Below are 20,959 nucleotides of genomic sequence, written 5' to 3'. Positions count from 1 at the left end.
CCATAGATATTACCACGTGACCATGTTGGTATGTCACATGTCAGCTGTTCCTCAGCTGATCGGAAGTGCAATCGATAGCTGCTTGTTTGCTCAAACCTGTCACGAAAAGCCATGGCTGAGGCCATAGCAGACACGAGAAGGCTTTACACTAAACCACAAAACCTGAACGACGCGTATGGGCCACCGAGTAACTTTCTAGAGATTGATGTTTCCAACCCCGAGACGGTTGGCGTCGGTCGGAACAGGTTTACGACATACGAGATCAGACTGAAGGTGAGCAGCCGAGGCTGGCCTGAACAGACATCAAACGCTCAGACACACTGATCTGGTCTTACTGAAGCTTAAATACACTCCTAATGGGATTAAAACCATTGCTAATAGTATAGATCATAGTGTAGCCAAGCTCACATTAGTTGTAAACAATGCGTCCAAGTCTAACTTTGTAAAACTTAATGGCTTGTTAAATATTTGTATGACAGTGTAACTGTTCAGCTTTGTTTTGATTATGATTCAGCAAAGCATTGAGCACAATCTCATGTTTATCAAACCCACATAACTTTCTTTTTTCAGTGGAACAGAAAAGGAGATGTGAGTGAAGTTGTCATTGTGCACAGTTCACTTTCATTGTATGGAAATCAGATTCATCAGATGTGTTACTAAAGCTGGCAGTTGTTAACATTCTGTCTAACGTCTCTCTTCTTTTGTGTTGTCTTAAGAATGAATACAGGTTTGGAATAAAATGTGAATTAAGACCGATTATTCAGTTTTTGGTGAAATACCCCCTTAATTTTTCCTTTTGGCATTGACCTAAATATAAAGCCTGACTGTGTAATGATCAGCAAAGTAAGAACACAGTTTAGTTGGTTTGTGTCTAATTGGAATGAGAGAGTTTCAAGCTATTTCCATTTAGATCTCAAGCATGTAGTTTGTGTGACCACACCCCTTTGTGTAAGCCCAAGATAATGGTGCTTATAATGATAATGAAAAACCTGGGTCGGTTCTTTATCAAATGTGAGACCTTTCAGTTTGCTAGTTAAAATGCTTTATTTTCATTTTAATTCATTTTCCTCGTTCTTGTTCTCATATGAAACCCAAGTTAAGCTGAATTGATCTTACGCATGTTTCAGTAAGTTGTCTCATGATCAAATTCTTCTGAACTCGCTGTGTAGGTTATGGTTATTGCATCAGCGAGTTTCCCACACGCTTGCACATTCCTCATTCCTTAGAAATGAATCAGCTTACCCATGTTTGTGCAAACAAAATGCATACCTTGATTTATTGGCCAAATTATTCTGAATGTTAGAGGAAGTTTTGAACTGCGAGACACACATGGCTGCCATCCGCTTTGCATATGTGTGTTTGTGCGCTGTTATGCATGGAATTGAACTTACACCTGATAGAATGACTGACTGGCCAAATAACATGCAAACCTCCCAAATTCCCTTGGTAAAAAGGGAAAGTTATTGTACAGTACATGTAATTAGGATTCAAGGACAGCTAAACTTGCAAATGATGAATGTTAATTTCAGAGGTGGGTAGTAACGATTTACATTTACTTCGTTACATTTACTTGAGTAATTTTTTGGGGTAACTAATACTTTTCGGAGTATATTTAAAGATGGGTACTTTATACTCTTACTTGAGTAAATTTTTTGGGAAAATTCTGTACTTTTACTTCGTTACTGTGGGCGACGCTCCTCTCGTTACTTTATCTTAATGCAATAAATGTTATAAATGCTTCAGTTTATTCCAAACGCGCCGTCTACTTTTCTCTGGGCAATGAGCGATGCCCATTCGCGAATGATTCATTCTTTTCAGTCAATTCTGTTCAAAGGCTTGATCAAACCAATTGGCAAACGAGTGAATTGGTTCATGAATCAGTTTGAATGAGTCGTTCAGTTCCCTGCCGCACGCGCTGAGCGTCTGAAGCGGTTCACTCAGAGTTGTAACGTTTAACATCAGCAGCGTTGAAAACGGGGCTATGGAACTGCACTGAATTGAAAGCAAATCTACAAAGGCTATTATTTGCTTGCGATGGAGATCCTTATTAGATGAATGCGTGTGCTGTCTACTGTTTAACAGGTAATAACTTGGGCTACATTCGATTACAGTACACCATACCACTGACATTAGTTTGTTGTATGTGGCTTATAACAGAGGGGAGTCAAGTTGAATGCAGCTTCCAAAAGACAAAAAAGACGATTAAGATTAGATAAGATTATTGATTTTAATACAATCACACCGGTGCGAGTACGTTCAGCAAGTCATAACATCAGCTGCTAAATTCAGATCTGTGGTCGCTTGCTGGCGCTGAGCCAGAGACAGACGCGTTTTTACAGCGCTGCACATTAACCAATCACAGACGGTTCTGTTGAGCTTTTGAATGCAATGGCCAATCAGAGGTGTTCCGATGAGTCATCGCTAAATGCCGGTGCTTCCTTCACTTGCTCACTGACTGAATACCTCTTTCTGACGAATTCTCTCGTCAGAAACAACAAAGTGCAGATGTGTGTACGAATCTATTATTAAGATAATGATTTCGCAGTGATAACAGTTTCAGTGATTTTAATGGGAGTTTCTGAGAGTGATTGAAATCTAGACTGTCATTGAAAATGATCTTTAATAATGTAAATGTTATTTGCTCTCTTTCTGAACAATGACAGATTAGTAGCAATATTTATATCACATTAACTTTTTATGTTAAATTCACATTAAATATAAAGTCAGCCGTATTAAAAATATGTTATGGCATGACACCTATATCTGTTACTTAAGTAAACAGACAGGGTTTTATAATAAATTACATACATTGGAGTAAAGGCTGATGAAATATATACATTTATACACAGACACATACATTACATACATTTTATCTATATATCTAAATAAAAATAGGCTCAATATATATGACCCAAAGTAACTAGTAACTAACTACTTGAGAAGATTTTTTATCCGATACTCTTTTACTCTTACTCAAGTAACTGTTCAAGACTAGTACTTTTACTTTTACTTGAGTAAATATTTCTAGAAGTACTTTTACTTTTACTTGAGTACAGTTTTTGGGTACTCTACCCACCTCTGGTTAATTTATCCTTCAGTGAAATGCCACCAAATATTAACCGTGTAAACCCTGACATAATAAATACCAATACAAATATATATATTTATTAAAAATGGAAAAGTTTATTATTATGATAGTAGATCATGTGTTAATAAAAGAGAAGACAGAGTTCATACTCAAGAAGAAAAAAGTCTCCTTTGTATTCAGTTGCCCAGACTGAGCAATGATGCCAAATCAAACTCAAGCTGACTCGTGTCATTATTTTATTATTATTATTGTTATATTGTTGTTTTATATTGTTATATTGTTTATATTTTTTGCTCCTGAAAAGCAGTGGACATGGTTATGTTATCACTTTTCAGGGCTCCAGACTAACTATTTTTACTAGGAGCACTGACTGAAATTTTTAAGGAGCACAAACAGAAAAGTTTAGGGGCACACCTTAAATTAGCCTGCAATGCAATCATTCAAATATTTTCCCAATTTTAACTGTATTACTGACCAATGTTTTGATAATAAATAGACTTAACCTCTTAAACTGGGCAGAGAGTTAGACTCCTAACCCTAGGGTTGTGGGTTTGTGTCTCAGGCCCGAAACACCACGACTGAGGTGCCCTTGAGCAAGGCACCGAACACCCATCTGCTCCGGGTGTGTGTTCACAGTGTGTGTGTGTTCACTGCTGTCTGCAGAGCACGAATTCTGAGTATGGGTCACCATACTTGGCTTCATGTCATGTCACATTTTAGGGAACAAATGGTGTTTTTTCATTTCATTACATTTAGAGCATTATAAACTAAAATAATTATAAATTATATTTCATTCATAAGTTATGCTATGTCCTTGGTTGAGTTTTTAGCCCTTTTTTATTATTATTAAACTTTGTTTAAAGATAATCTTAATATATAGTTTATAGGAATATTGAATATATTTTATTTCCCTATTCATTTGTTGTGTCTCCCAAAATGCGTAATTAACATGCTCCTCTTTGAACTGATCGCAAATGGTTGATGTTTCTCAAATTGCAGAAATCACCAGTTGTTGCAAATCAGTGTGAACATCTTTTTAGCAAGATACATGGCCTAGTTAGAAGTCTTCTTAGTGGTTTACGTTAGTAAACAAAATATTCCACTGACTATTGTTCACTTGTGCAAGGTATTCGCCATCCCTACAGCTTAACAATGCAAAATTACTTAAAAGTTGTGAAAGCAAATTTCTTACTTATTATTTGGTCTACGTACTATTCTATTCTATTCTTCTTGACACATCTATAACAATTGGGTCCTCTTACCTTCAGAAGTTTTGATGAAAAACGAAATTTTCATCAGACTCAGGTTTTATTGTGGAAACTCTTCCCATCTAATTCACTTTTTCTTCCGTATATAGCCCAAATTTTAAGTGCTCGCCTAAGGAGGTGGAGACACAGATAAGACATTGTCAAAACCCCTTACTGTGTTCTAAGCAGTCATTTCCACAACTGATGAGTTGTGACAGGTGCTGTTGTGTCTGCTAATAGGCCAATGTCTTCCCAGCTTTCCTATAGTATTTTTAGCCTTCTCCTACCCACAGAGCGAGCCACCGCCTGCCATTAGCCCAAATCTAAAGCTACTGTACTTGATCAGCGTATAATAATTAGCATATGCGTGTAATCAAGATTATTGTGTGTCTCAGAGTCGGCGGTGACCCTGCTTTGCATAAGGGAACACCCCACACATACCTCTCACGCTATCGCTCTCTCGCTCTAGCCCTCAAGACCGAGAGAAAGAGCGGAGCTGTCAACTTTTGATTTGCTCCTGAAGTAGCCCGATTGCAACAATGAGAGGAGATAAAGAGATTCTGTTTGTATTTGTCATAGTAACACTGCCTGTGTTGATTACATGCTTTTGCGTGCCAAGGGCAGCATCTTTCTTTGACGCTCTTCCGCACCATCCATGCACGCTTTCTCTCTTTCGCTCGGTGGCCAACCATTATCCTTTCCATCGTCATATCCCTCATCCCATAGATGATCCTGCCATGGTAAGTGAGAGAAAGAAGCCAAGCCATATTTGTGTGTGTGTGTGTCTTGGAGAGGGAATGAGAAGCTTCTTAATCCCTTCTTTTAAAGTGGAACGTGTGAATGACTATGGGGGTGCAGACCTCGTCTTAAACCCCTGCCAAACCCACCCCCCACTGGATGGCACAAAACATGCCCATCCCCCATCACCTGCTCCTCTGGTCTCATCTTGGGACGGGCATATCTCTAGTGATGGATTCTTAATGTCCGGTTGTCTTTTGTTCACCTGTAACTTTAAAGGTAGAATTTATTTACACTCATGCCATTCCAAACTGACAGAATGGAACAACAGGTGAATATTTTCAACATAATGAATCAGGAACATGGCATGTTCACGTGAGCAGAGTCCGATGTGTGAGTACAATCTTTGTCATCAATCAGTTCAGTTCACAAAACCAAAACGGAATGATTTGTTTGTGAACTGACTGACTCAGATAGCCTAAATTTAGTCTGTTCTTATCAAGCTATCATATGACTTCAAAAGACCACAAGAAAAAATGTACCACAAGAGTTGCATCATGCACCACATTTGTAATACTTTCATTGTGCTTTTGCATCCTCTTTGATGCCTTGAAAGCCTCCGTTCCCATTCATTGTAGGTGCATAGGAAAGTGCGAACAGTACATTTCTTAAGCATTCGTTCTTTTGTGTTTTGCTAAAGAAAGAAAGTCAAGCAGGATTGGAACGACATTAAGGTGAGTAAGTGATAACACAATTTATATTTTTTGGGAGAATTGTCCCTTTAGCATAGTTTAATGCAATAACTTAAAGCAGGTATGCATCGGTTACTGTCATGTTTGATCAATTTTAATGCATCATTTATCAAACTTGTCAGATGTGTTTACAGTGCATAAACTCCATGAAATTAGCCCCAATGCTGGAAAAATAAATTTCTATCAATTTTTAGCAAAAAAATTAATAGTAAAAATAATTCAGCCAATAGTTTTCTTGCCACGAAACTGTTAATTACAGAATCCTGAAATGTGGCTCATTTTCCACAAAAATATTAAGCAGCACAGCTGAATTTTTTTTTACATTAATGATAATAGAAAAATGTTTTTGAGCAACAAATCAATATATTAGAATGATTTCTGAAGGATCGTGTGACATTGAAGATGATTATTACAAAAATTGGTCATATGTTTGCTCACGAGGCAGTTCAGTTCAAGAACAGTTGCTTTATATCATAAATGGAAAGCAGCTTAAGGTACGCAAGTAATAAGAAAACTGAATATTGAGAACTTTACAAACTTTGTAACTGACTCGGTCTTAGAATAGGTCAGTGTTATTGGGTTTTAAACTCATATTCACATGACAGCAAAACGTAAGCATGGACTCGATAGAACAACGATAGAAGTTCTGTTTGTTGACTTCAGTTCATATAATTTATATCAGATGCATATTGTGACCGTCTAACCGTGGCATTAACTCTTGTTTTGTGGCCACATTGTTTACAGTTCAGAAGTTGAGTGACATGAGTCCACTGACTCTGCACGAAAGCCACCAGACGGAGGATTTGGGATTCAACGTTGTTTACAGACAGGAGAATCCTCAGCCCCCCCTTCTGCATTTTTGTATACAACGCTCTCTTTCCCTACCCATCTTTCACTCCCTTTCTCCACTGTTCACCTCCTCCTCCTCGTCATCCCCCTTTTTAATTCTCCTTTCCAATTTCCAAAAAGCCCTCTCTCTCACTCTCCCTTTCTGCCATTACTAAAAATGGCTTGCTTGCCTGGTTGTCAGTCCCAGTCAAGTGTAATCCAAAGTCTACAGCATCCTCCCCGACAACTATTTTAATGGTAATGGGCAGCATATTGTATCAAGGCTACCATATCCTACTTGAGATGACAGTATCAAAAGTGGGAGTTGATGCTATGGGAACAAAGACAGGGGGCAGCTTTTTGCCAGAGTGAGGGTGTTGGGCGGGTGTGTTTTGCGTGCATGTGTGAGAGAGAGAGCGACTTGTCTGTAAAACGCAGAGGGGGATGATGGTGGGGCGCGAGTGCTCTCATTGTCCCTCTGTCCTCTTCTCTTTGGAGCTATGATGCGATGAGATGGCATTGTGCTTCCATATTTGCTACTTTTATTTTGAAAAAGAGAGAGCAGGGCGGAGAGATGAAATGCTCGCTCTTAAACTTGACTTGATCCGACTCGCTAAAAGCTAATGCATAGCCAGCGCAAAGCCCTTACGCAGGGTGAGGTGACCTCTCTCGGCTGTTTTTTCACTGCCCTCTCTCTCCTCCTAATGAGGATACACCATTGTCCCCAGCACACACATGCATCTGAAAAAGAGAAGAGAGACCGGGATTCTGCCATCTCCTCATATCGGCATAAGCCATGTGGAAGCTTTTAACAGTGCAGAAGAGTGACTAAAAGAAAGAGCGCTTTTAGTGCAGCTTTTACACAATTGGCTATTTTTGGGTGTTGTGCATAAAATGGACCCGGTCTGTATAATATCTTTCTCCGACTTTTTCCTCGCTCAGTCACTCTGTCCCATTTTTTGTGGGTGGTTTTGTTTTTGTGTTTGACATTTTTAGGGCGTTTTTAAACCTAGTTTCAATCCAGATGAATGTGCTGATAACATTGAGCATATACCTGTTGAATCTTAAAGATAGAATTCCTTGGTGAACACGGCACTGTAATTTCTTATCAAAACACATCTCTTCCTTTGGTTAATAAGTATAATTCTGACCAGTGAAAGGACAGTTTACAAACAATTTACTTTTTAAAAAACGAACTTTGGTCCAATTAGAAGTTGAGCCAAACCGAGCCATGTTTCATGACAATTTAGTCCTATTTATGTTGTTATCATTTTATTATAAACGGCCTTCTTGCCATGTTGTCATAGACGTCAAGTTACTTTAATTCTTTACAAGTAACATTTATTATTATTATTATTATTAATGTTGAAAACAGTGCTGCTTGTATTATACAGTGGGGCTCGAAAGTTTGGGCACCCCTTGCAGAATCTGTGAAAATTTTTGTAATTTTCAAAAAATAAGAGAGATCATGCTAAATGCATGTTATTTTTTATTTATGAGGACATTTGAGGGACTCAAACACAACTATTTAAAAAGATTCAAACATTCACTGATGCTCCAGAAGGAAACAAGATGCATTAAGAGCTGAGGGGTGAAAACTTTTGGAATTTGAAGATCAAGGTAAATTGTACTTAATTTGTGTACCGGGAAACATACAAGTATCTTCTGTTGCTTACGAAGGGCAGAACTAAATGGAAAAAATTATATTTCAACAAAATAAGACAAATTTGGCCATCTTCATCCTGTTCAAAAGCTTTCACCCCCCAACTCTTAATGCATCTTGTTTCCTTCTGGAGCATCAGTGAATGTTTGAATCTTTTTAAATAGTTGTGTTTGAGTCCCTCAAATGTCCTCAGTGTGAAAAGATGTATCTCAAAATCATACAGTCACTGCTGGAAAGGGTTCAAATATGCAAAGATGCTGGAAAACTGAAGAATATTTAGGACCTTAAAGATTTTTCCGAAGAACGCTGCTCAGTTTAACTGTTCAGAACAAACAAGGGACTCATGCACAACCATCACAAAACAGAAAGACAGTCGAGGATCATCAGGTAACAGAAAAGAGTATTAAGAACCAAGGGTTCCCAAACTTTTGAGTGGGGTTATTTTAATAATTTCAGCATTTTTTTGTCTTGTGGACTAAATGTTAATATATTTTATGTACAATATCTTACTCAGGACACTACTAAATAAAAAATAACATGAATTTAGTATGATCTCTCTTATTTTTTTTTACAAAATTACTCGCATTTTCACAGATTCTGCAAAGGGTGCCCAAACTTTCAAGCCCCACTGTATTTGTGTACAATTTATCATTGTGATTCAGCCACATGCTATTTGCCTATTCACACTGAATGTGAAAATGCTGCATGATATTTAATACAGCTATTGTGGTGCTAGATTTTGGACCACTGTGGTTTCACTTTGGTCAGGGCTGCTGAGTGCAACCAAATAGATACTAAGAGACCCACCAAATATTGTTTTCTCAGATCATCAACTGTCAAAAACTCAGATTAACATCACATCACTCTTGGTTATCACAGTGTTATGCTTCATGTCAAGAAGGCTTTGTAGCAGGTCCTGTTAGTTGGTGTCTAGAGATAATTAAAAACAGACATCATTAAATATCCCACGGAGCTTATGGAATTAACATAAAAACCACCCAAGATAGCATAGCTGACCATTAGAGAGTCTCTAAGCATTTGATCATGTGACGCTGAGTCTCATTACCTGCGGGTTTAATCATGTCATGCCGTTCCCCTCTCACCGTGCGCTCACAGGTATTGATGGAGCTCTTGAAAAGCCCCGTCTTAGCTGCAGTGCAAGGCTGCTGTCTTAATGAATTGGGCTGTTTTCATCTGCTCATTGAGTGTTTGATGTGTAAGGGCTTCCGTCTGTGTGGTTAACTTTGGTTGCCACGGTAATCAGGCCTTTTGTTGGGCTGTTTTGTTTGCTTGTCTCAGGTTTGATTGAGATCATTAGCAGTGAGGGGAGGACAGTCAAACTCTTCAGAGTTTACATCTGCGGCTGTGTACAGTGGGACGCATCCCTCCTTTTCTCTTTATACACGCACACACATCAATACAGCACAGCTCCCTTCACAGCATTTTTGTTGAAGTGTAATTAGTGATGCTTGCAAGCATCACCATTACTATTGCTCATACTTAAGGTGAGGGATTTAAACAAAACCCTAAGCCAAAGTCGTAAACCTCAGCAGTTCCTGTGGAGTTTGCACTAGGCACATGATTGATACTTCAGTCGTGATGTTAATTTGCTTAAAACAGACAAACAAATACACATTGACTTGCAATGAAATAGGGATACACAAGACCTTTCATCATGGTGGTGACTTTCGAATTACCAGCTACCACATTTTCCTCAGAAAATGTAAAATATTTGGTATTTGTCCTTCATTTAAATTGTGCACTTCAAGTTCAAGTCTAGGGAACAGTCATGTTTTAAAAAAATGTTTTTGAAATAAGTCAAAATATTAATCAAATTATTACAATCTAAATGTATACTTTATAAAAGCTGAATTTTTAAGCATCCGTTATTCCAGTCTTCACTGTCACAAGATCCTTCAGAAACTGTTATTATATGCTGTTTTTAGGTTCATGAAATCTTTCTCATTATCAGTTTTTTTTTTTTTTATTATCAAAGCAGTTGTGTTGCTTAATATTTTATTGGAAACCATGATACTTTTTTTGTATTCTTTGATGAATAAAAAGTTCAAAAGCATTATTTCAAACTAGAAATGTTGTAACAGTGTAAAAGTGTTACATAAAGTTTTTATTTATTTATTTTAAAATCTATTTTGTCCTAATCTTAATGTACAGAGAACGCTTTCTAAAGCCGCGTTTCCACCGCAGGAACTTTACCCAGGAACTAGGGACTTGGTCCGGTACTTGGTGTGTTTCCACCGCAGGAACCAGGAACTAAATAAAAGTTCCGGGTAAAAAAATGCCCCCCAGAAAGTCCCTGCTGGCGAGGTGGTACTTTTTTAAAGTTCCGGAACTTTCGGGGGCGGGACTTTGGCGCTAAACATGCTGATTGGTTGAGTTCACGCAGCATTGGTTGAGTTCAGCCACCATTTATTCGGATCAACATTTTCAAAATATTACTGTTATTGTGTCATGAAATGTAATTTTAAAAGTATTTCAGGCGAGAATGTAGTTGTTTGAAACTCAAATCTGTTGTTTATTTATAAAGACAGCGCCTATTTAAAAATGTGTTTCGCCGATCTCGTAGACGGTGAGCTCCACTCAATCAGCGGGAGCTCAGTCCTCATGTATCCGCAGAGAGCAGCCTCTCCTGGGATAGACCTTCTGATATGCGCCGCTGGCTCTGATGTGTCTTTAGTGGTTAAAACATAACATATAATTCAGCTGCGGGGTAAATCTAACAGGTTTTCTTTGGTCTGTATTCAATTTATCTATATGTAAAAATGAAAATAAAAAGGCAAGTCTATATAATATTTCCTTCATTGTAATGGCTGTATATAACGTTACACTTATCCCTGAACTAAGTACATTTCTGCAGCTGTTATTATGTTTAAATGAAAATGAAAGGAGGCAGTGGTATTTTATATCCTATTTCGTTTTATTGTAAATATACTGAGGGGAAAATTGCAGTAGCCAAAGCGATCTGAGTTCACGCAGCATTGGTTGAGTTCAACCACCATTTATTCTGATAATTTTCAAATATTACTGTTATTGTGTCATGAAATGTAATTTTAAAAGTATTTCAGGCGAGAATGTAGTTGTTTAAAACTCAAATCTATGGTTTATTTATAAAGACAGCGCCTATTTAAAAATGTGTTTCGCCGATCTCGTAGACGGTGAGCTCCACTCAATCAGCGGGAGCTCAGTCCTCATGTATCCGCAGAGAGCAGCCTCTCCTGGGATAGACCTGATATGCGCCGCTGGCTCTGATGTGTCTTTAGTAGTTAAACATAAAATATAATTCAGCTGCGGGGTAAATCTAACAGGTTTTCTTTGGTCTGTATTCAATTTATCTATATGTTAAAATGAAAATAAAAAAGGCAAGTCTATATAATATTTCTTTCATTGTAATGGCTGCATATACACATTTCCCTGACCTAAGTACATTTCTGCAGTTGTTATTATGCTTAAATGAAAACGAAAGGAGGCAGTGGTATTTGATATCATATTTCGTTTTATTGTAAATATACAGTAGGGAAAATTGCAGTAGCCAAGAAGAGCTGACTGAAGTTATCAAGTATCATACATATATATATATATATATATATATATATATATATATATATATATATATATATATATATATATATATATATATATAGTGTATAGTTACGCTGCTGTTTATAGATTTACCGGACTTGCTTAGTTGCAGACATCACACTCCCCAGTCGAATGCACAAAGTCTGAATTAACTACCGAGGATGCACGTCCAAAATCAGCGTACTTTTTTTTTTTTTTTTTTTTAATCAGAGGTACTTTGTATTGAGAAACGCGCGCAGACCTACGTCACCAGTCATTTGCCTAATCTTCCCCGGTACTTTACACCGCGGTGGAAACGCAGAAAGCAACAGGTCTGGGGGGAAAAAAGTTCCTGGTAAAAATGTTCCGGGTAATTTCGGTGGAAACGCGGCATAAGTAAGTTCTTTATTCTTATTTTTATTTTTTTTTTCATTTTGTTTGAGTGGCCCATCATGGCAACATTAATTTGACTAGTGGTATAGTTTAATATCTAAAGTTTAATATATAATAATAATAATAGTAATAATCATCACCTACTCTTCTACTCTTGACCATTGATTTTCCCTATTCATTTTATGTCCTCTGTTTTGGCCCATATTACTTCAATATATTAGAAGGTGATTAAAAGCTGACTTTGTTTTTTCTTTTTTTTTCTTTTTTTCTTTTTTTTTTGCAAATAAGGGAAGAGATGACTAACAGCTTTAAATTAATAAACACTACTATTTTCACCAGCTAAAGCTAAATGGTTTTAAGTCAGTTATTTCTATCTTGCTATCTTGCAAAGCTGCAAAGTTTGTTCTGTTTCTTCATGTGATTTCAGACAGACTGATGATGATGATGATGATATCAGATCTATGTGTGGAGCACTGGCTGTTGTCAGACTCCACAATTAGTTTTAAATCTTGTCCCCTGCTTCACCTTGTAAACACACGACTGAAGATGTGGATTGAAATATGAAACAGGACCTGACCTGTTGTCACCTTTGTAGGCCTGTATCATTTGTGCATGTGTGTGTGTGTTTTTTAAGAAGTTTTTAAGATAAATGGCCTTCCTCCCTTGGCATAAGAACTACTACCCCCAGTGTGACCGTGCACCTTATAATAGTCCTGAATCCATGATGTTATTGTCATGAGTGTGTGTATTAAATTACCTGTTACTGCGATCAATTGACATAGGGATTAACTTCTTTTGACCTCCTTACTTAGTGGTATGTAAACCCAGTGGTTCAGCCATTCACAAACTATTAGTCAGCACCTCTGCGAGGTTGCTACTAAACACTTCCTCGGCACTGCAGTTACCCTGCTCTCAAAGCTATTGAGTTAATCCCCGTCTTATATGACCGCGTGGGCTGAGGAAATGCCTAGATCAGAGTTCCAAAAATACAGATGGTACTAGAGATCACAGAAATAATGGTTACTACAAAAAAAATGTAATGTGAATGTTTAGATAGGAATATTTTGTATAACTTCCAATGAATAATGCACACACACATTCAAAATAAAAATAGTCATCATTTACTCACCATCATGCCGTTCCAAACCAGTAGGAATTTATTTCTTCTGTTGCTGGTAGCCATTGATTTCATTAGTAAGGAAAAAAGTCAATGGCTAACATCAACTATTTAATTCTACGTGGACTTTTCATTTTGAGATCTTATGACCAGCTGAATACTACTCATTTTATTTTGCTAACTTCTTTATTATTGGACATTGTCACTTCAATAACAATTTAATATTAAATACGCTAAAATATATGGTTTACTGAGACATAAGGAGAAAAACATAGAAATGAGTCAAGTTAATAGAGATGGAAACAAGCAGAGTTGGATAAAGACTTAAAAAATAGACGTGGGGGGAAGCTGAAGTGGTGGGTATTTCATCAATGTTCCTCATTGTGAGGAGAGATCTACACTTTCGGAAGAGACCCTCTCAAGGCTAAAAACCTGACTTGGAGCAGCTGAAGAGATGGAGGGAGAGAATGAGCGATGGAAAAAGAAAGGGTCTTGGGGTAACTGAGGATCGATGAACATTTCAACTCTTCCTGTCCAATTAGGGCCCACATGAGACTTTGTCCCCAAAGCACACGTTCATTTATTCGTTTAACTTACTGTCTCTTCCACTGTGTATTCATCTGTTTGGAGTCTGCGGCGAGTATTGATCTATACTTTTATTCCCGTCTGTGTGTTTGTTACTTACGCTGCCTTTTGCCTCTTCAGCTTCTCCTTGAACGCTGTCATCAGGCTGTTCTTTTATTTCATAAACATCTGCCTCTCCAGTGCCTCTGTTGTAGTCTCTCTGTGGGCCTTTTTGTGGACTCTACCTATTTATTCAATGCTTTACCCTAATACTGAACTTGGTTTTATTGAATTAATGATGCTGTTCAGATACACTGTCAGTCTTAACGTGGTTTTCAAATTACTTTTATTTAAAAAGTGCATCCGTTTTGAAACAGTCTCCCTTAATCTAAAGATGGACATGATGTTTCAGATGTTGAATTTTTTTTTTTACTCTATCCAGACAAACCTCCCTATCTTCAAGCTGAAGGAGTCACGTGTCCGGAGGAGGTACAGCGACTTTGAGTGGCTGAGAGGAGAGCTGGAGAGAGAAAGCAAGGTGAAGTATTGATGAAGAATAAAGTGTTGGTTCATTTCAACTAGAACCATTTAAAAGTAATGCTTTTCTGTTATTGGATTGGAAATTATTGTGTAGTTCATGTACATGACGTTTGAAGTGATTGTAAGAGACCCGTGATTGCATTCTGAGATGTTTGTAATGTGAAGGACGTTTTTGTATTTCAAATAGGTGGTAGTTCCTCCTCTTCCTGGAAAGGCTCTGTTCAGGCAGCTCCCATTTCGTGGGGATGATGGTATATTTGACGACTCTTTTATCGAAGAACGGCGGCAAGGCCTAGAACAGTTCCTCAACAAGTGAGTCACAAGTTCCTCCAGATACTTTGCATTTCTGTTCACCAAAAACATTCATCTTTGGCTTTTACCTTGAACCAAACAGACAGGAACGACCAATTCCTGTAAACCAATACACCTTTCACAAATAAGGACAGAATTAACTTCGAACTTAACAATTAACATGTATTTTTTTTTCCAAATGACGTATTTTTTGTGTGGATTATTTTATCCAAACTCAATTTGTACTGCATTCCAGGTGTATATTTTATCAGTTCATGTATTTCTTGGCAGTCAAACTCATGACTTTGGGGTTACTAGTGCCATGCTGTACTGTTAAAGTTATAGGAAAATTACCGTGTTGCAGCATCTCTATAACCAACATTCAGTTCTCTAATAGAAACTATTAAACAGAATTAGCTTGAGCTGTTACACATACATACAGTTAGCCAATGCATGTGTTGAAGTTGAGTAGCAAAAATTTCAACAGAGATCTCACAAAAACTAAAGAGAATAAATATTGTATTACTTTAGATAAAGGCTAAGGCTATATGAAGATTTCCATGACATTGAAAGTTCCTAAAGACACAGCTCTCAGCCTTATTTCTTCGCTTAAAGTGTGTTTTACCAGAAAACCTTTGAGGGTGTTGAAGAAGCACACACACACACACACACACACACACACACACACAATAGTCAGCATTTGAAGTGGATCTAAAAAGTTATTCAAAGTTGTCCTAAGACAAGAACGCATTTACGTTGTAGGTTTTGACCCACTTCAAATTCTGACTTGTGTGTATGTATATGTACGTATATATATATTTATGTATATATGTGTGTGTGTGTGTACAGTGTGTATGTATGTATGTATGCATGTATGTATGTATGTATGTATAAAGAAGACTGAATTGTGTATATATAAGAATAATAGAATACTAAGTGCTAGTGGAAAAATTTGCCATGCAGGAGGAAAAATATATATATATTTTTAATAAAATATAAATATTTAAATGAAAAAATAGGGTACACAGCAAAGGTGGCAATATTAATGGAGGATACTGTATGTACCCATAATGCATTGTGAAAATGTCAGTTATTAAAAATTTTCCTTTGCGATTTTATTCTTAAGTATCTCAATTGTATGATATGACAAATTTGACATAGTCCTCTATTGCGTGTCCTTCCTCTTCTTTTAGCCTTGGCACATCTGAACTGTTTTTATAAAGACGACTTGAAGCGGTTATCATCATAAAGAATTACAATAGTTTTTCCTCTTTCTGTTAATTTTGAGTTTTTGGGTTAAGGTCCTTCAGTAAAACAGAAAAACAGACACTTGCCAGCCTTTGTGTCATTTGACGTCTTCTCTCACACTTTTTTCCTTCTCTCAATAATTACCTACAGAATGATCAAAACTGATGAGGGGCCGCAAGTGCACCAGCTTTACTTTTTACATTTGTTTTATTTTTGATGTGTAATTTATGATAATTGCGAGTGAAATTACAGGCGTGCATACCTTTTCCCTACAAGATGTTGTGTGCACTCCTGCTTATTTTTGATCCGAGGTGCCGTTCCCCCGCCGACTGAGACAATAAAAGTTACAGTTCGATTGTAATTATTTGCTGTGATTGCAGACTTTGCCATTATCTTTGTTTCATGTGCAAATGCTCCAGCTCTACCTGTTTGAATTTTAATACGAGACAAACAGCTGTAAATTAGGTTTGAAGAAAGAAAGGATATGGAGGTAATTAAGATTAGATTTTCTTTCCTGAATTAAATGTCATTGTTCACTACTAATAGCACCTGGAGAAGGGGGATGCATTCCCATCATACTTCTAGACTATGTGTGAGTGGATCTGTACAGCATGTCTTTACATTCGCCTGAACGATCCTGCGTCATCTTGACTTGTAACATTGTAAGCATCGTGTAATTTTAGAGGTGTGAGGGTCCTTTTTTTTATTCCACTGGAAGCTGGAATAGACTGAATGGTAAAATAATGAGTTTAATTAGCATGATGGCTCAGTCTACTGTTTTTAAAGATATGCGTAATTACATTTTGATATTATTGCTCTGAAAATCAAGCAAGATGATTTATGATCTGAGGAAGAATGCTGCTGAATGTCACAGGCTCCTAATAATATCTAAGAGTTGTAACTTGATTAGGGTCAAAGTTGATTCCGCCTCCTCTCTTTCTCTCTCTCTCTCTCCTGCCTTGCAGTGTGTGTGCTTGCATAATATTTTTATGGTGGCTAATATGCATTTTTTGGTCTGGTTTTTCCAGAGTGGCTGGTCATCCATTGGCCCAAAATGAGCGATGCCTGCACATGTTTCTACAGGAGGAGTCAGTGGATAAAAACTACACCCCTTCCAAAATTAGACAAGCCTGAACCGGTCTGGACTGTATACACACACACACACACACAAAACATGGCCCACAAGCAATAAGAAAGGTTTGAATCATTCTTAACAGCAACAGAATCTTAGCATGAACCATAGGGTGTCCAAAACATTTACAAAATAATTGAAAATGTTCTTTAGCGTTAGTTGTGTCCCTTCACTTCTCCGAAAGTACTCTTTTGATCTCTGCTTATAGCTTGTTTCAGTCTTTTTATTCTCATTTATAAATCTATAATGTTAATATTACCACTTTAAGTCTGATCAAATACATTCTTATGTGTAATTCATTGTGGTTAACATTATTTACGGTAGTTTTATCTGAGATCACCACTAACTACGATTAGTACAAGATCAATGAAACGAACCAAATAACTATATCACAATTATGCAAGCACTATATTATCACACACATCGGCTTCCCTGTGTTATTGCTACTACCTGCTTGTGTTGCTTTTAATGCTGAAGAACACGTACAGCAGCTCACCGTGCAGGATGCACTTAATTGGGAACCTCCTTGATACATGGTGGTTTATCGTGTGCTGTATGTCCCACTTAGCTGCAGACAAGCCAGTTTTTACTGTGTAATGGCAGTACACAGAAACACAGAGAGTGCTGCCTACAATGCATGTTTCCAGATTTGTATACTGCTGTGCCATTGCTTTGTTTATGAGAATTTTCCAATAAAATGGATCAAACACATCCATGTATGATGTGGTTTGCAAAACTAAAGCGTCTCTGTTTGCTTTCGCTGAAATATCTGAGAGCGATCCTAGCTTTAGTGGTTGTAGACATTTAGTCTGCCTTAAAAGCTTTTTCTTCTTGACCATCAGGGGTTTAATTCAGAGGAAATACATTTTGTTAACTGGAGGGCAAGTATTAGTATTTTATGTGCAGGAATTATCAAAATGAACAGTGAAATTAATTCTTCCAGGTGTTGTTTATTCACAGCACATGAGTTATCGCTCATTTGTTAAATGCTAGATGCTTTATTTAAGTGACTAAAAATGTCACGGTACCAAGACAAGAAAATTAGGGAGGATTTTTATTTACTGATAAACATACGCATCTAAATCAGAATGCATTTAGTCTGGAGTGTTTTTATTGATCTGCTAAGACTGAAGCAGGTGGTGAAAGGGAGAAAATAGATTAATTAGGAATGGTTTCTCAGAATAGAAAAAGGACTGGAGGAAACAATGGCAAGTCATAGGTCCTGGATGCTCAGATTCAGAGGAATCTTAAAGAACACAGGCAATACTAGATTGTGAAGGTCAATTCCTCCTCAAATGTCCTTCAGAAACAGCAGAGTAGAAGAAACTTTTCATTGTAAGAATATTTTGGGGTCAAAATTGATTCAAAATTATTAACGATAACTGGTTCTTCAAATCAGGGTCATTAGTTTTGTGTGGGTATTTACAATGTATTTTTTAATCAAACCATGACAAAAGTGAGCACTCCCTTAATTTATACTTTTTGGAACGCATATATGAACTATATATTAAAAACATAGGATGTGTATGCTATTGGGAAACAGGTGTGTTTTTCTATTGTTCCTATATTGCTGTACAAGACACTGCAATTACAGGCCTACATTCAACCTTTCGTTATTAAGTCTAGCATTGTCTCATATTTTTTGTTTGTTATTCTGTTTCCAGCATGACGGATTGTGCCTAAATTACTTTTGACGGAATTCGAATGTTGTTGAGTCAGTATGTGCAACAATGCTGTATAAGGTAAAGAGAAGGGCACAGCCGCTTGGCTCATGTAACCTTGGAGTTCATTTCACGTCAGAGCAGCCCATTAAAAAGGAACTAGGATAAATTGGATTGAAAGTTGTCATCGCAATCATGTTTCTTTCTATTGTATCCTCTCTATCAAAAAATGAAGATAAAAAATGCAATTTGGGCAAAGCCCTTGATTTGTGAAAGAGTGCTTGAAACCCTGAGCCGTGCTAGGCACAGCAACTTCACTCAAGGTCCAGGGTATTGTATCGGCGATGGTTCAATATGCACTTACGTGCAGACGTGAACCTCTCTGTCCCTGTTTATTACCCCGTTTAGGGTGCAATGGACCTTTTGCTGCTCGTAGAAGGAAGCCTTAGAAACCCAGAAAGCAAATGGAGACATGCATTTGACAGTCTTTGAAGGACCAGGTGATCAATATTCAATATTTATTCTAATATCTTAGAACAACTTTCACAAAAATTATCACTGTACAACGAGAAATGTATTTACAAACTACAAAAGCAAATCCAAGTGCTGATCGTGGTGCCTCTTTTCCAGGGTTAGTAGCTAGTCAAACAGGTTTAAAATGGCGACCTCTGACATGGGCAACAGATTGAGCAGAAACAACTTTTTAAACCTCAATAAAATTACGTTTTCCAAGTGGGCGCACCGAAAACTCACAATGCCAACAGATCTGTTTCCACAGGATTTCGAATGCCCTGCCTGTGAACCCCAATCCTCTGTTAAGGTCACAGGGTGTGGGTGATGTGGCCTCCCAGTCACCTCAATATGTAATTATGTGATGAATCAAGTCAATAATGCTCAGTCCTGCTGCCTTCCTGCAGTGTTTAATTCCAACCTTTCAGCGTACATTTCAAGTAAACCTGATTAGTTGGTTCAAGTGTTTTGATTAAAGTTGGAGCTTCTGCTAGAAGGTAAAACAGGAATGAACTTGCTTTTCAGTTCTGACTCATGGGCCTTTGGTTTTCAGCACTATGTCAAAGGGACAGCGACCTACTTCCCTGCAACATACCTCATGGTTTCTTTTTTCTTTTTTTCTTTTTTTTGGTTTTCTTCAAAGTTCTTGTGGACAAATAAATGATACCTGTGCTGAACTCAAAACAGCATTGGTAGGATTAAGGTAGTTGGTCAACTGGACACAATAAAACATTCCGTTTTGAAATGAATGATTGTACATAACCTCACAGACACTCCATTCAAATATATGACTATGAACTAAGATAATTTTGTATTTGAATCTTGATAGAACAAGAACAGATTAAGCTTGTTAAGTTACTTCCATAAACGAACTTAAATAGATTAAAAGTAAATCAATTAGAAAATTACTGGTTAAACGTTCATTTATCTTTCTAAGCATTAAGCTCAACTTGTAGAGATTCAGTCTTTTGTTTGTTTTATAGTTTCCCTGCGTAATAATATCTTGACATTGGTAGAGCTTTGTTCTCCAAACAAGTGCGTGAAGTATCACGTTAGGGTGTCTGGTATCATCCACGGCGTCCATGCGAATGCCAAGGTCAAAGATACATCTTGATTTCTTTTCTCTGTCTCTCAGTAGCTCATATATCACTGGATTTGTACATGTCGGAGAGCAGTCGTGTGATGGGCACGTTTCCGATGGTCTTTTTGAAGAACACCTCTTCAATGGTGGATGGACCAACTGAACGTAGAGCAGGCAAGAGCAACAGCAGTTTCCCAAAGCGACACGGCTGAGTGGGGTACCTGGAATGCAACCATTCGTTGTTGTTGTTTTTTAATAACCACACACAAAATGAAGGGTTCTAAATTTGCAAAATACTTATCAAATGAGCTTTTGTAGATTAACCCATGTTTCAGGAAGTATTAGCTGTAGTCTACCTAGTGTGGATGTAGCTGTTTAGAGTCAGCTGGGCTTCGTCCTGAAGGGCTGCAATGGCACTGGCGTTGCGAAAGCTCCTCAATTCCGACCCACTGTGCGTTGGAACTGGGGGAAAAAACAGCATGTTTGTTCAGAGCTACTGTTTTAACCAGTAGAGAAAGTTTCTGCTGTCC

General features: G+C 37.5%; 2 protein-coding genes across 3 annotated transcripts in view; one reads left to right on the top strand and one right to left on the bottom strand.

Annotated features, from left to right (window-relative positions):
• Positions 1-34: 34 nt before the first annotated feature.
• snx3 (sorting nexin 3) lies at positions 35-17,918 on the top strand. Its single transcript, XM_026290796.1, has 4 exons — positions 35-273; positions 14,409-14,504; positions 14,694-14,818; positions 17,074-17,918. Exons 1-4 carry the CDS (start codon positions 112-114, stop codon positions 17,177-17,179), a joined length of 489 nt encoding a protein of 162 aa, XP_026146581.1. The 5' UTR covers positions 35-111; the 3' UTR covers positions 17,180-17,918.
• Positions 17,919-19,325: 1,407 nt separating this feature from the next.
• nr2e1 (nuclear receptor subfamily 2, group E, member 1) overlaps positions 19,326-20,959 on the bottom strand; it is an 8,156-nt gene continuing 6,522 nt past the window's right edge. For both annotated transcript variants that reach the window (XM_026290794.1, XM_026290795.1), the window contains exons 8-9: positions 20,786-20,891; positions 19,326-20,650 (exon numbers count right to left, since the gene is read on the bottom strand). In XM_026290794.1, the coding sequence (XP_026146579.1) occupies positions 20,488-20,650; positions 20,786-20,891 (269 nt within the window). In that variant the 3' untranslated portion in view covers positions 19,326-20,487. The remainder of the gene's footprint in view (positions 20,651-20,785; positions 20,892-20,959) is intronic.

This window comes from Carassius auratus, chromosome 20, assembly GCF_003368295.1.
Source record: "Carassius auratus strain Wakin chromosome 20, ASM336829v1, whole genome shotgun sequence".
Classification (NCBI taxonomy): Eukaryota; Metazoa; Chordata; class Actinopteri; order Cypriniformes; family Cyprinidae; genus Carassius; species Carassius auratus.
This window is presented reverse-complemented; position numbering and strand designations above follow the sequence as displayed.

Excerpts from the sequence above, each read along its gene's own strand:
- snx3 (XM_026290796.1), top strand. The coding sequence starts at position 112 with ATGGCTGAGGCCATAGCAGACACGAGAAGGCTTTACACTAAACCACAA. Across the intron at positions 274-14,408 it reads CATACGAGATCAGACTGAAG|ACAAACCTCCCTATCTTCAA; the intron begins GTGAGCAGCCGA and ends TACTCTATCCAG. Across the intron at positions 14,819-17,073 it reads CTAGAACAGTTCCTCAACAA|AGTGGCTGGTCATCCATTGG; the intron begins GTGAGTCACAAG and ends TGGTTTTTCCAG.